The sequence below is a fragment of the Pangasianodon hypophthalmus genome, chromosome 7, assembly GCF_027358585.1.
Source record: "Pangasianodon hypophthalmus isolate fPanHyp1 chromosome 7, fPanHyp1.pri, whole genome shotgun sequence".
Taxonomy (NCBI): domain Eukaryota; kingdom Metazoa; phylum Chordata; class Actinopteri; order Siluriformes; family Pangasiidae; genus Pangasianodon; species Pangasianodon hypophthalmus.
Window position 1 is genome coordinate 9,993,895 of NC_069716.1, and position 13,906 is coordinate 10,007,800.

The 13,906-nt window shown below is 36.7% G+C and overlaps 1 protein-coding gene across 1 annotated transcript; it reads right to left on the minus strand.

The window, feature by feature from the left end:
• Positions 1–9,380: 9,380 nt before the first annotated feature.
• Positions 9,381–13,871, minus strand: tmsb1 (thymosin beta 1). The gene is made up of 3 exons (XM_026940603.3): positions 13,727–13,871; positions 11,629–11,738; positions 9,381–9,864 (listed from the first exon to the last, which is right to left on the minus strand). Exons 2-3 carry the CDS (start codon positions 11,726–11,728, stop codon positions 9,824–9,826), a joined length of 141 nt encoding a protein of 46 aa, XP_026796404.1. The 5' UTR covers positions 11,729–11,738; positions 13,727–13,871; the 3' UTR covers positions 9,381–9,823.
• Between the last annotated feature and the right edge of the window lie 35 nt (positions 13,872–13,906).

Genomic DNA, 13,906 nt, shown 5'->3' on the forward strand with positions numbered 1-13,906 from the left:
TGAAATGGATAAACAACAACAATTTATTACTAATCAGTTTCTTATTAGGTTAGAGTATGTGGAATGTCTGCCATACAAGTCCCTACACCTTCCTGCATCCCTGGTGAGCAGAAACCCGGAGGAAACTCACGGGAACATGGGGAGAACATACGAACCTCCACATAGACAGTAACTCAAGCTCAGAATTGAACCAGGGATCCTGCACCACCAGAGAGTGGTGCAGAACTTGATTTACATTAAATTTGCATTTCCAGCATGTAGCAGATGCTCTTACCAAGCGTGATGCACAACAGTGCTTGGTTGTCTACAAATTCTGATTCCTGGTGCAGATCAGTAACAGTTTCAGAAACCAACAATAGGATTCAGTACAGGTGCATAAGTAAATAAGTAACGCATGCATTTTTTTTAGTGTTTATTTAATTGCTTATTGAAGAGATGGGTCTTCAGTGCTGTCTGAAGCTACAGTGTGTTTTTTTTTTTACTTTTGTCTGGTCAGATGTGATGCTTATAGGACAAATAAAGGTTACAGTCATTAAAATGGGGGCATTTTGAAATTATGCTTATATGGTGGTCAGGGTCAAGGTGGATTAAATGACTAATGTTATATTTTGGGTAACTGGACCAACTAATCCACTTGGTTAGAAAATATCACCATCTGAGGGTCTGAGGGAGTGTGTGGGATTGGCCAGAATTCTTCAGGAGCAAGCAGGAGTAGGATATAAAAAAAAAATCCAGTGCACAGACGTTTGTCTTGCTTGGGTGGCAGGTCAAACCCAGCTGCTGTTGTGGCTCGATGGACAGTACAACGTGGGATTTTTAACACTGACATTTTGCCCATTTTTAACTTTGTAGTGTTTTGAATGTAATGTAGGCAACAATATGAAGCCAGTGGAGTGAGATATGGCTGAACATGGGTGTAAGGATCTATTGGAACATTCAGGACTCCCAGCTAGGATGCACCTCCTTGGAGAAACCTCCTGATGTACAGGAGAACCTGCATGACCAAGTAAGGTTTGTAACATGTGCTGAGAATGTTGGTGGATTGGGTGTTCCTGAAGGAGAAAAAGGAGTGGAGCTTTCCAGGCATACACAGTGGCATGGTTTCACTTAGATTCAGCTTTAAGTGATGATCCAAGCTGAGATGATTTGAGACGATCAATATGCCAAAAATATGCAATATGCAAGCAGCAACCTGGGTATCTGAACATATCTGGGAAATGTCAGAATGCATCCAGGAGATGGCAGTAAGTACTCCAGTTTCAGTTAGAGCGCAGTTATAAACAAATGTTTGAGCATGGGTGTGATGTTTGTGCTGGAAGGGTGGAATCATATTACATCATGACATTTCTTTCATTAGTGATTGTATTTAGTGGGTGAAAGTGTGAGAAAAAGGGAAGTCAAATTTGAATTAGAGGCCAAAGAATGTTGAGAAAAAGAGACTATAAGGAGAGCCTAGTGTGAGAAGTAAGAACTGTTTAGTGACTATAGTTAACCGATACTCCACCTTTATCAAAAATTATACGTTGCCACTGATAAAATATGCATCCTTAGCACGCACATAATCCTGCCCATGCCCATAAATGACCCTGGTAATTATACATGAGTCTATTGTCTTGGAATGTAAGGGGCTGCATGGGAATGTGTTTAGCCTTCTCATGTCTGTGCATGTGAGTTTCTTCACTATGTTCCAGAAACCTTGCCAGCTGCTCTTGAGCTCTTGAGCATATGAGTTTAAATGCAACTTGTAAAAAAAAAAAAAAAAAAAAGGAAAAATAATATATACGCTGAGTTCCACCTCCATACACGTTGACAATAGTACACACCCTCATGCACAGCCATTTTCATGCTTCAGCTTTGATTCTTATAGCAAGCAATTCAGAACAGTTCGGATTGTTCTTTAGACACAGGCTCAATCTTAACATTAATAACATGTCACCGGTGTCTACAGATAAGCAAGAGGAAGTTGGCCGGCACCCAGTTCAGTTACATGAGCCAAAGATTGCAACAACAACTTTAGTGTACTTTGGTTGGTTGTGTAGGAGAGAGTTTTTAATGACCAGCACCAAGATTGCTGCACAGCTAGAGAAAGCAAGTCTGCTTCTATTTAGATAATAAACAGGCTGTTTATGATTGTCCCGATACTGCCTGATTCACATCTGCAACACCAGGAACTATGATTATGGAAAATTACTGTCTCCTGAAGTTATCCAGAGGGAAATCCTAATCACAACATTCGAAGAAAACATAAAATTTTTACTCTCTTAGCATTGTGCAATGATCTTCTGATACTTTTTATGGCTCACTTAAAATCTGGGCTTTGTTTTCTTCATGGGCAAGTGTTAACACGATGTGGCAGGTAAAAAGCCTTCCACTCCGCACTTGCACTGCAGATGTTTAATATGCCAGAAAATACATGCCAAACTCATTTATTCAAAATTAGAGGCTAGAACATGAGTGCACAAACACATTTAAATAGTGGTATGTTCAGATGAAAATAGTAATGCCAAATAATTCCTGTTACATATAAGTTTAGCACACTCTTTATTCTTACTAAGGGTATTTTGTTCACAAGGTCCTTCTTATTTTAATAAAAACACTCGGTGAGGCCTAGAATGCCTAGAATGCTTGCAGTAGGCATTCATAACACAATCATAAGCATTGCATAAATGTTTTATAAAGGAATACTGAAGCATTTATGCTTATTTATGTCAAAAGCTGTGAGATGACAATAGTTTATATGAAGTATACTGCTTTGTAAACTCTCAGTTAGCATTATGGGTCAATTGTTTACCTTATCTTAGAAGTTGGGAAATCATGCATAAAGTGTCCATTTTTCATCTTTCCTTTTTACAGGAGCATAGAATGAAATGATCTTCAACTGATGTCCTGGTGGTCCATTTGCATTCATGAGTATTACGAAGCACTTTTCTAATAACAGTTTCCCTTTATGAAACTCATATGCAAGCCAAATGAATGAATTTTATGCCCTCAAACTAAAGTGGTAATCAAATTTGCATTTATAAGATTGTGATAATGCACTTTATATGCATTCTATAACTTTCTTAAAGTGTCAGTGGTGTGGTATTAATAACAACAAACCAATAACTTGCAAGATAAGGATACAGTAACAATCTTGATCAGTTAACCCTTTTCTTCCTTGTTCCATCATAATAATAAAATTTTTATAAAGGCCCTATGTAGGTACCCTTTAAATAAAGTCTTACCAAACTCTTCGTATGTGGTCCACATTCATTTAATGTGCAATTATAAAGCACCCATTTATTAGGAACTACAAAAAGCAAAATATTTAAAATATGTTTTAAAAACCCTCAAATATAGTCAAGAGACAGATGTTGAAAAAAAAAAAAAAAAGGTAGCAAAAGATGGGTAGTGCCGCTGCCTTACAGCGCCAGGGTCCCTGGTTCAAGCTTGAGATACTCTCTATGTAGAATTTTCCATGTTTTCCCTATGTCTATCTGGGCTTCCTCTGCTTTCTCTGGTTTTATCCTCTGCTCTTTTGGAATGAAAAGACAATAGACCAAGGTACAAGCCAAATAAAAAGCCAGGAGCAGCTTTGCTCAGTATGTAACAATCTGCAAATATCGGAAAAAAAAAAAAAGATTCTGAAGCTTACCATCAGCCCTGCAGTCACAAAGTGGGAAGGTGTGGAGAATGTAGAATAGGTCTACATAATATTTAAAAAATGTAGGTTTAGTCCTAGGCCTGAGCTTTATGCACAATGCGCCTGTTTATGCTGAATAGTGACACTTGTGTCGCATGTATAATTTTAATCGTCATGTAACTAATCAAAATAATTCCCAAGACTTATATGAGACATCATTAGAGGGAAAATACTTTGTCTTCAAAAAAAGTCTGGGTTGTGAAGTCTTCATGACCTCAATGTCCAATAAAACCAGCTCAAACGCCCCCCCTCCCCCCCCCTCCAACCTTCCATTAAAGTCCAAAATCATGACTGAAGGTCGAAAAGACTGAGAGCAATAGTGAAAATGCTTCTATTTTGCATTCTTTTCTAATTTACAAATTACAAAGGATATTACTGACAACAATATTATTATCAATATTATTGAAAATCTTTCTTAGTATTTGGTACTTCCTCTTATTTCTTTAATGACAGTGTGCACTCGAGCTAGCATGGACTTTGTGCAAAACCTTATGATCCATTTTAGATCAAATGCATCAAGAGTGTCATCTGAACACATGCTTCAGTAGTAGAGATTAGGCATGAGGAAAATCTGACTTTTTGTACAAAGCAGTTAACATGGTCAATATTACAAATTTGCTTGCATTTAATTATAGTACAGAATCTTGAATATTAAATATTCAAGATATTGAACATTTACTTTGTTGGGTTTAAATATTTCAAAATTCTAAAACCTTCTGTATATTTCCTATTTTAAATGAAAAAAAATTTCAATGTGGTCTCAGACTTTTGAACCCCAATGTATATTGTAAAAATTACAAAGAAACATCATACATACATACACAATACATATGCTGGGAACACTTTACTATTCAGTCCACAAATAAGCACTATAGTAATACTGTAGCACATCAGGAAATAATGACGTGTGTACAGTAACAATGTCTGAGTCATATGATTTGACCTTTTGTACAAAGCAGTTAACCTGGTCAATATTACAAATTTGCTTGCATTTAAATAGGGACCTAGAAATAGTGCAGAATCTTGAATATTAAATATTCAAGATATTGAACATTTACTTTGTTGGTTTTAAATATTTCAAAATTCTAAAACCTTCTGTATATTTCCTATTTTAAATGAAAAAAAAAATTCACACTTTTGGACCCCAATGTATAGTGTAAAAATTACAAAGAAACATCATACATATATAATTACAATATAAATACAAAGAAACATACATACACAATACATATGCTGGGAACACTTTACTATTCAGTCCACAAATAAGCACTATAGTAATACTGTATCACATCAGGAAATAATGACGTGTGTACAGTAACAACATCTGAGTCATATGATTTGACCTTAATAAAGGTAATTGTTAAGAATTAACACCTTATTATCTTATTCTGTTAATTAACATCATGACGTTCAGTATTCATAAAGCTCATTTACATTGACTTTTTGTACACAGTGTAGGTTAACTTTCCCTGTGTAAATAATCACATCACATTTGAAAGTATGACACCAGCTAGGGATATGGCCCTATGAAAATAAGTAAATGAGCACAACAAGCACTTTCATACTGTCCAATACAGTACCATAAAATTTGCCTTGTTAAACACTGAACACTATAATGATGCTAATATATGACTAAACTAAACTCACAACCTCCAACCTGCAGCACAAGAAAAAAAAACCCAAAAAAAACAGCAGAAGTAAGTCATATGTAGCCTAATTCCATGGGAAAACCATAACTCTGGCAAAACTGGTTATAGTGATTCATGGACTTCATGGACTTGGATTTCATAGCTCAGGATAACATACAAACCCACTTCAGTGTAAAAACTAAATCCTGTGGAACAATGAACACAAGAATATGGAGTTGTTTCTTACAGTTGTTTTTTTTCCCACAAAAGGCTTCATGGTTTTATTAGTAGTCTTGGTCTGTGTAATTATTTGCATGGAGCTGCTCTGATGCTATCTAAGCAAGAAACTAGATCCTTTTAGAGACCACATGATTTCCACACACCTAAGCCACAAGATTAGAAGACAAAATGCAAAAGAGATATCCACTCTCCAGACACACTCACATGTTGCAGTGTGTTGAGGCCTGGGTGTGTCCTAAAATTTTGCAGTTTAAGTTTTCAGTTTATAAAAGGAACTAAATTCATGTAAATTCATCCATAATTAAATTCATCCATATATTAGTCTGAAAACACTGTAATTGCAATAGTACCATTCTAGAGCATCTCTCTCTCTCTCTCTCTCTCTCTCTCTCTATATATATATATATATGTGTATGTGTGTGTGTGTGTGTGTGTGTGTGTGTGTGTATGTGTGTGTATAGTATGTGATGATAGATCTGTCTCAATGTGTGTAGACATTGTGTTGCACTGTGTGTTGCGTAAAGGGCCTGTGGCTTTAGTAAAGAGACCCCTGAGTGCTGCTCCACACTGCAGTCTTCTTTGTGTGTCTTTCTGGAGTGGCACAGCATCAAACAACCTCACTGGAGAAGCGAAAGGAATTTTATGAACTCTATTCAGTGCGTTGTTTGAGCCACAATGATGTCTGTCACTTCATGGCCTCATGATAATGAGCTGAGCGATGAAGCAAAAACAGCTTGTGCCATGAACGAAAGTTGCATTTCAATATGCAATAGTTAGTTTGTATGAGCTCGATGATGAATGCTTATGAAACTCAAAAATGCATAAAAAAACACTGAACTAGATACATTTGACATTTAACATTTGACTAGAGATAAGAAATATTATCCTTGTTTTCAGAAGTATAAGGAATAATATGAATGAATGCCTCATGGTTTGTGTGTCCTCAGTTGCAGTTCTGAAGGCAGCCTACGTGCAAAAACACGCCCTGCTGTCATGCTCAAGCAAGTCAAGTGCGGCAAGACATTCTTAGCTGGTGCAATGCTCTGAGTACATTCTTCATCACCCACAGATATATTTGTGTTTGCGACTGCTGATCTCCCTACGGAATTCTCTTCACCAACTCCCTTCAGGCTAGGCCAAATGTTCTGAACATATTGACACCTTTGGTTTTTAAATAACCAATTAAATTAAATTCCCAAAGCAACTTGAGGTTATTTGAACATGCATGTAAAGATCCTTATTGGGTAGGAATGTCAAGTCTTTCTTGTTGAGACTTGTTGCTACTTCTGTCTCTCAAACATATATACCAGAGTATTGTTTGCAAAAAAAAAAAAGTGCTGCGTGAGTTTGAGCTTTACCTTGATTTTCAGATAAAATACATTTTTCAGTCAGATAGGTGATCTAGCGCCAGTTCTCTCAGACTTCTGTAGATTTGCTGGGTTCTATGTCTACATCTAGAACTAGGGAATATGAACTCTTTCACATTTTACCCAGATTTTATCTACACTACATTGCCTGATTTTTAAATAGTCTTCATCGTAAAACTTCACACCTATTTTAAAACACTTCTTTTATCTCTTTTAAAACAACATAACCTCTTTTATGTACGTAATTTTAGCTAAGTCCTTTTTTAGGATAGGACTTAGTTCTTATTTCATTCCTTTCACGCCATCTTATTCATTTTATTATTTTATCTCATTTTTACAATTGCTTGCAAATTGCTATTTTATGTAAATCACCTTTACATAAAATAGCAATTTGATGTATAAATACATTTAAATGGTACATTTAAATTTACTATCCAAAAAGTAGTTTGGTTCAATCCTTAGCTTCAACTGGTCTCTAGAAACCTGTTTCTTAGTGCTGCACCTTCTTGTGAGCTGGGAAAGCATTGCTTCAGTGCACAAGTTTACTCTAGCCACACCTTTTGGGTGAAATGACTTCTTTGTTAACAGAAGTACGAATAGAACGTGTGGGCTAGACTCTTATCAGTCTCTTAACAGTCTGATAATAAAATGACAAACAAAGAAATTTTCATTTGCCTGCAGTATAGGTCTAAAAACAACTAAACCCAGTGATCCTTTAAAGATTCACAGATATATATATATGGAAAGGACATGCAGGATTTATAGCAGTAACATCATAAACCTTAATATCATGAGCTGCCAGTGCCAACGTGTCCTATGATCGCTCTGGGAATATGGTCATTGTGCTTGCAGTTGTAAAACATGTGACATGTCTAACAGGATACATGAATGAGGAATATATAGAGTCATGTAGATACAAGTCGTGTAGATTCATGTTAATCCTTCAAGCAGATTCAAGTTAATCCTCATCTACTGCAGTGGCATACAGGAAATGAAAATAATTCACTTTCAACATTAAAACTTTCAACATTAAAGCATTAAAGAAATGGCTGTTGACCTGCAAAAGTCAGGTAATCAATATAAAAATCTATAAACAGTTAAAAAAATTCCAGGGCTGTAGTAAAAAATGTTTCAAAGGTCTGGCATAGATTTACCAGGAAGATGGGACATAAACCCCCACCCCATACAGTACTATATAGGATGATGAGTGAGGCAAAGATCACAGTTTCGGAATTGCACAGTTAGGTTGATTCTTGAGTTTCAAAATTAGACAGTACCCAGTGTTGTGAAATCCTTTCGGGGAAAAGCAGCTAATGCAGCTGCAAAAAGTCATTAGAAGTTGCCAGATGACATCATAGGCAAACATATTCAATCATAATGATCATTTGTATATCAAAACGTGTTATGTGAAGAAAGAAGATTTTCTAAAGACATAGAAAATAGAATTGTTGCATTAGAATTAACAATTATTTTAGCGAAGTCTTCGGTTATGGCACCACAAACTATTTATGTATTTACAAAATATGGTCAAACCAACTTTTTACATATTTATTACACAGAGTGAAACCAGTTATTTACATATTTATGAAACATCTGTCCTTGGGTATAATGGTGATCAGTGATCAGTCCTTGGAAATAATGATCAGTGATCGGTTGTTGGGAATAATGGTGATCAGTGATCGGTTGTTGGGAATAATGGTGATCAGTGATAGGTCATTGGGAATAATGGTGATCAGTGATCGGTTGTTGGGTATAATGGTGATCAGTGATAGGTCATTGGGAATAATGGTGATCAGTGATCGGTTGTTGGGTATAATGGTGATCAGTGATAGGTCATTGGGAATAATGGTGATCAGTGATCAGTTGTTGGGTATAATGGTGATCAGTGATCCGTCGTTAGGAATAATGTTTTGATGTAAAGTCATCAAAAGTTGCTTAGTGACAAAGTTGCTTAGGAAATTGGCAGCAATGACCCCTAACAACAAGCCGTCTGGAAGGGTTGTACAAAAGAAGGAATTCCTAAGCACATACCACAAAATGCAACGACTAAACTTCAAAAGACGTCATTGGAACTACGACTGAAATCCCATGGAATGTTTAGATAAGAGAAAAATCTGAGGCATGTCTGTGTTCACATATGTTGCACAGGATGAGGGATTGGAGGAGCCAGTAGGTGGATTAACTATGCTAAATTACCAGTAGGTGTGAATGAGTGTGTTAATGTGAGTGCATGGTGCCCTGCGATGTACAGGCGCCACATCGGGGGTGTATTCCTGCCCCATGCCCAGAAGTCCCTCTGAATCCACCACAACCGTGACCAGAATAAAGCAGCTACTGAAGCTGAATGAATGAATGATATTGCTGATTACAGTTAAGAACGCCAAAGCCTACTACAAACACATTCAGAAGCCTACAACATAAAATCCATGCTGCTGACTGCAATGAGGGAACAACTCTCCAAGGTATGTTTTAAACATCATTTATTATTTTTTTTAAACAAAAATATTTTTTACATGTCATTTACTGGATAACTCATAATGAATGTTACCAGATACAGAGACATAGGCATAGATGACAGAGTTACTGACTGATGACATGCACACTTGTTTTTGATTGCTCAGCTGCTCCAATGCCACCTTAGTCCACTCTCAGGAATGCAAAATAGAAAAAAAAAAAAGTTTAAAAATATGCATAGGTGTAATTACACAGGATTTTACCACTCATCTGCCCCTTCAGGTGCATGTCTCTTTGCCTGTGGCACTGTGAAGAGACTGTGATATGATTTAAACAAGGGTTTGGAGTGCAGGAGGTGAAGAGGGTGATTGAGTAAAATGTCTTAAAATGGAGAAAGGAAAGGGTGGGGGTGTTAGATAAAGAGATACGCGAAGGATCATTGCCGACGGGCTTCATTTTCCGGCCTCTGCAGCCTTCTTTTCTTGTTCAATGTCTGTTAAAGAAACAGGGAAGTGCATGTAAGACAGTGACATCAATGACAGTGATGCAACAAGTGTTATAAAAAGCCAACCTTTACAGCTCTATTAAAGGAGACATCTGACAACTTCTTCAAGATTTTCAAAACATTTATTTAAACGGTCAAACCTCTGCATGGAACTGGAGATGCAAAATGTAATGTGTTCTCTTCTGGAATGCTATTACTTTCTGAGGTTTCTGATGACGTTTACATAGGTTACATTTATTACTCTATTATACTGCTACTGTATATTACTACTATTACTGCAAATAGATGTAAAAATATAGATGACGCTGATTTTCATAATCAAATTTGCTCGATTTTAAAGACCGTAGTCTGCATGTCTGCCCTTCCAGGAAATTGCATGAAAATGCATCAAAAACTAAAAGTGCATACATCGCAATAACGATTTTAATAAGTCGAGGAAACTGAAGATTGTATCGTTTATATTTTGACAGGTGTCTGTAGGTGTTCTGAGTATTAGCATTTGCATAACTGCATAATTCAATCATTATTTTTTGGGTTATTGTCATGCAGCAGATGTAAACATTGTATTGTGGCACTTGTATCACTGTTGTGAACTGTGAATGTAAGCTGTCTTCCTCTGGAGAGACAAAGCATTCAATTATGAATTACTGAATTACTATTAATTACTGTCACTCACATAATAATAACTGCTGGACAAATTAAATCAAAGCTAACTTGGGATCACCTCCATGAAGAAATGAAAGAAAGTCCATCTGGTCTGTTTTTTTTTTTAAACTACATTCTTTGCTTCGTTGTCCTTATCAGAGCATTCCAAGATAAATTCCTCACAAGTCGATTATCGCTAACTAAAGCCAAACTCTGGTATTCTTATGGACTTTTTGCACTTGGGGAAGGACTGTGATGTGCCTCATTTATTCATATGACAGTCATGTTTTTTTGGGTGTTGTATGTAAACCTGATGCTATAAATAGTCTAGTACATTAACCTGCACAGTCTCTGAATGAGCTAATCGATAGTTGTGTGGTGTGTGGAGTACAAAAGGCCTACAGCTACGAAAAAGATGCAATTGAGCAATTCAGCACACATCAGTAATTCAATAAACAGTAAGGTATTATTTATTATTCCAAAAAGTGCAGTCAATGACACATGACACCATATTGCTAACGCAGATGACATTTGTGCACTGATCAAAGACCTCAACATAAAAAGTAATTTTTTTTCTATTGCATGTTATATATTATTTCCTCTGGCCAGGAAAGTCCCAAAGTTAATATTAGTAAGTTAACTAATTTATGCCATTAATTAATTTATGCCATTAAATTAATAAAGGATACAACTAAATGTTATGTATAAGTAAATAATGGGCAGTTTATTCAGTATTACATTAATAATAAAATAATTATTACAGTATAAATTACAGTATTATAAATCTGTAAATATTAGGAGGAATTTTCTGCTGTCATAGTTGGAGGGATGTTCCACGATCACACAATTAAAGGACATGCCTTTCTATATTTTGGATCTTTTACTTGGCAGTACATTAGGCTACAGGTGAAGCAAGGACAAACATCCATTTCCACCATTTCCTCTCACTCTGACCGAGTGCAATATAAATCACATATCTGCTCTTACAATCTGTCGTTTCTGTTTCCTTATGTCAATCGGCACAAAAGGCGTATGTAAACATGGCTCACATAAACTGGAACATGGAGGACGTGTGGAAGCTAAACGAAGATTTCCAGTTTCGCTTACCCTCCTTTGTTGGAAGAGTGTTTTTCTCCTCGGTGCTGGTCTTTTTTAGACACCTCTTGTCGAAGTTCTGCACCTCCTGCTTGACTGGGTTGTCACTCATTTTGGATGTTCTGTTGGAAAGAGCTTATTTATTTGAAATCAAACTAGAGAAACTGCAAAGTAAATCCAAGCCACTGGTATGACTATTGAGGAAATAATTGCGTCTTTGACCTAATGGTGGGAAATTAGCACTTTGTATAGGCAGTTTGCTATTAGTTTAATATTAATTCACTAATTTCTTAGTTAGTTACAGCCAATCACATTTGTCTATAAACAAATTGGTAGGAAAATCTTTGGAAAAATGGAAACCCGAAGATCTTAAACTAGAAAGCAAGTGGCAAATCTAGTCAGATTGAGTAACTGATTTTTATGTGTTACAGCTTTAAAGCAGATTCGTCCTGAAGACTAGGTCATTCTTTCTCCCTGTTCCTACACGCCCTTAACTAATGCCTCTTTTCTACTGTCTGGACACGTCGTCACGCCCCACCCATGAAATTAACTTTCTCTTATCAGTGGAAGAGGAGCCTGTTTAAAAACACAACAGTCCTTTTGTGCAAATGCAAACTGTCGAGAATAGAGAACTAGCTTAAAAAAAAAAAATGAAGGAGTAGAATTTCCCAATAATTCTGCCACAAGTTCCACAAACTGAGTACAAGACAATGCTAAAGGGATTTGTAACCTCTTGACATCATTTTCTGAGGTTTTGGCACATTATTAGACAGTTCTGACAAAAAAAAACCCTGTAAACTATCAGTGTGATCACCAGCTCCTATGAATTGCACTATTGTTCTCAAGGATCAGAAATGCTTGAATAAAAACTCAGCTAGTGAAAGAATATATTTTGGCTTTCTCTAATTGCAGAAACAAAAGCCATGCTGAATATGTCTTCAGAACGTGCATTGTTTCATCAACGCTCATGCGACAACTCGGCCCACACGTTGCTCCACATTACAAAAAGGCCTCTGTTTTAAGTCTATGCAGATATGTTGCATGTCAGCATGATGCAAATCCAGTCTTTCTAACTACACTCTTTAGGAAAACAGCACAATGTTACTGACAGAGTTCCTTATCCACAGGTGCCCTTCACACAAGATGTGGGTGTGGAAAACACACACACACACAATGGGTTGAGTGTGTTTTTCAGTGACAAGGGAGCCTAAGGTAAACATAATAAGAAACCCATTTGTTACCTTGCACTGTAATTACACAGTCTTGTGTTGTATTCGCTGCATGTACAGGTTGTTGATCTGCTTTAAAAAGCGGTACTCCACCCAACTGTTCTTAAGTGATTGACGAGTAACATTATCTACATCTAACCGGCATACACCTGAGCTAAGGGGTGGAAAAGTGATGAACAGAAAGTATGATAACCATATGATTATATGTGCATGACTTTATGAGTACAAATACATATATATGGCACTAACTGACATATAACACTGCAATTAAATAATCTCACCTGTAATTTTTATCTAGTATAATTAATGCAAAAAAATACTATATTGTAACATAGTGATTTTGCAACTTCATCTGTACCATTTCAACATGCATTATTTAACATTAATCATTCCATGATTTTATTAATGTCAGAGCACAGTTTACGCCCTGGTATTGCGCAATTAACAAATAAACCTCACTCAGTGACTTGGATGCACTGTACCTTTATTTACATAATTCCCTACATATAGCTTTGTCATGTTTATAAAATGTGCATGAACACAGTAACATTTAAAGGCAGGTTGCTGAAGAAGTCACGCTGATGGCACTAAAGGAGCTCAATGCAGGACAGTCTTGGCTCCTTGCCCACTAGGAGCAAAAAGAGATTTGACATAACTTTTAATCCACAGACACTTTTTGTGGAAATACAATGGATTATTTGCAGCATTCATTTCAACTTAGTTTGCTTAATGGGGGAAAAAAATGTTATTTGATAAGTAAAATGGCAGCTGTATTCAGTCATACCCTGCTTCTCTGGCCTCAGTATAGGGCTGCAAATTAATATCCCACCTGAAACAGTAGTAACCTGGCAGACAAACTAGTCAGAAATAGATTTGCTTACCTGAAAGTGTCCTCGAGTTGTCTTTAACGGAAGCTCTGTGTGTGCGTTTGTGCGTGTATGTGTTTAATCCGCAGAAGCCTAGCGGTTTAAGTAGGAAATCACGCCCCGTTCTGCGCGAGCGCTATGCTAAACCCCTCGCTCTGATTGGTCAACCAAATCCCCCTCCGTTCACCCCCCCCC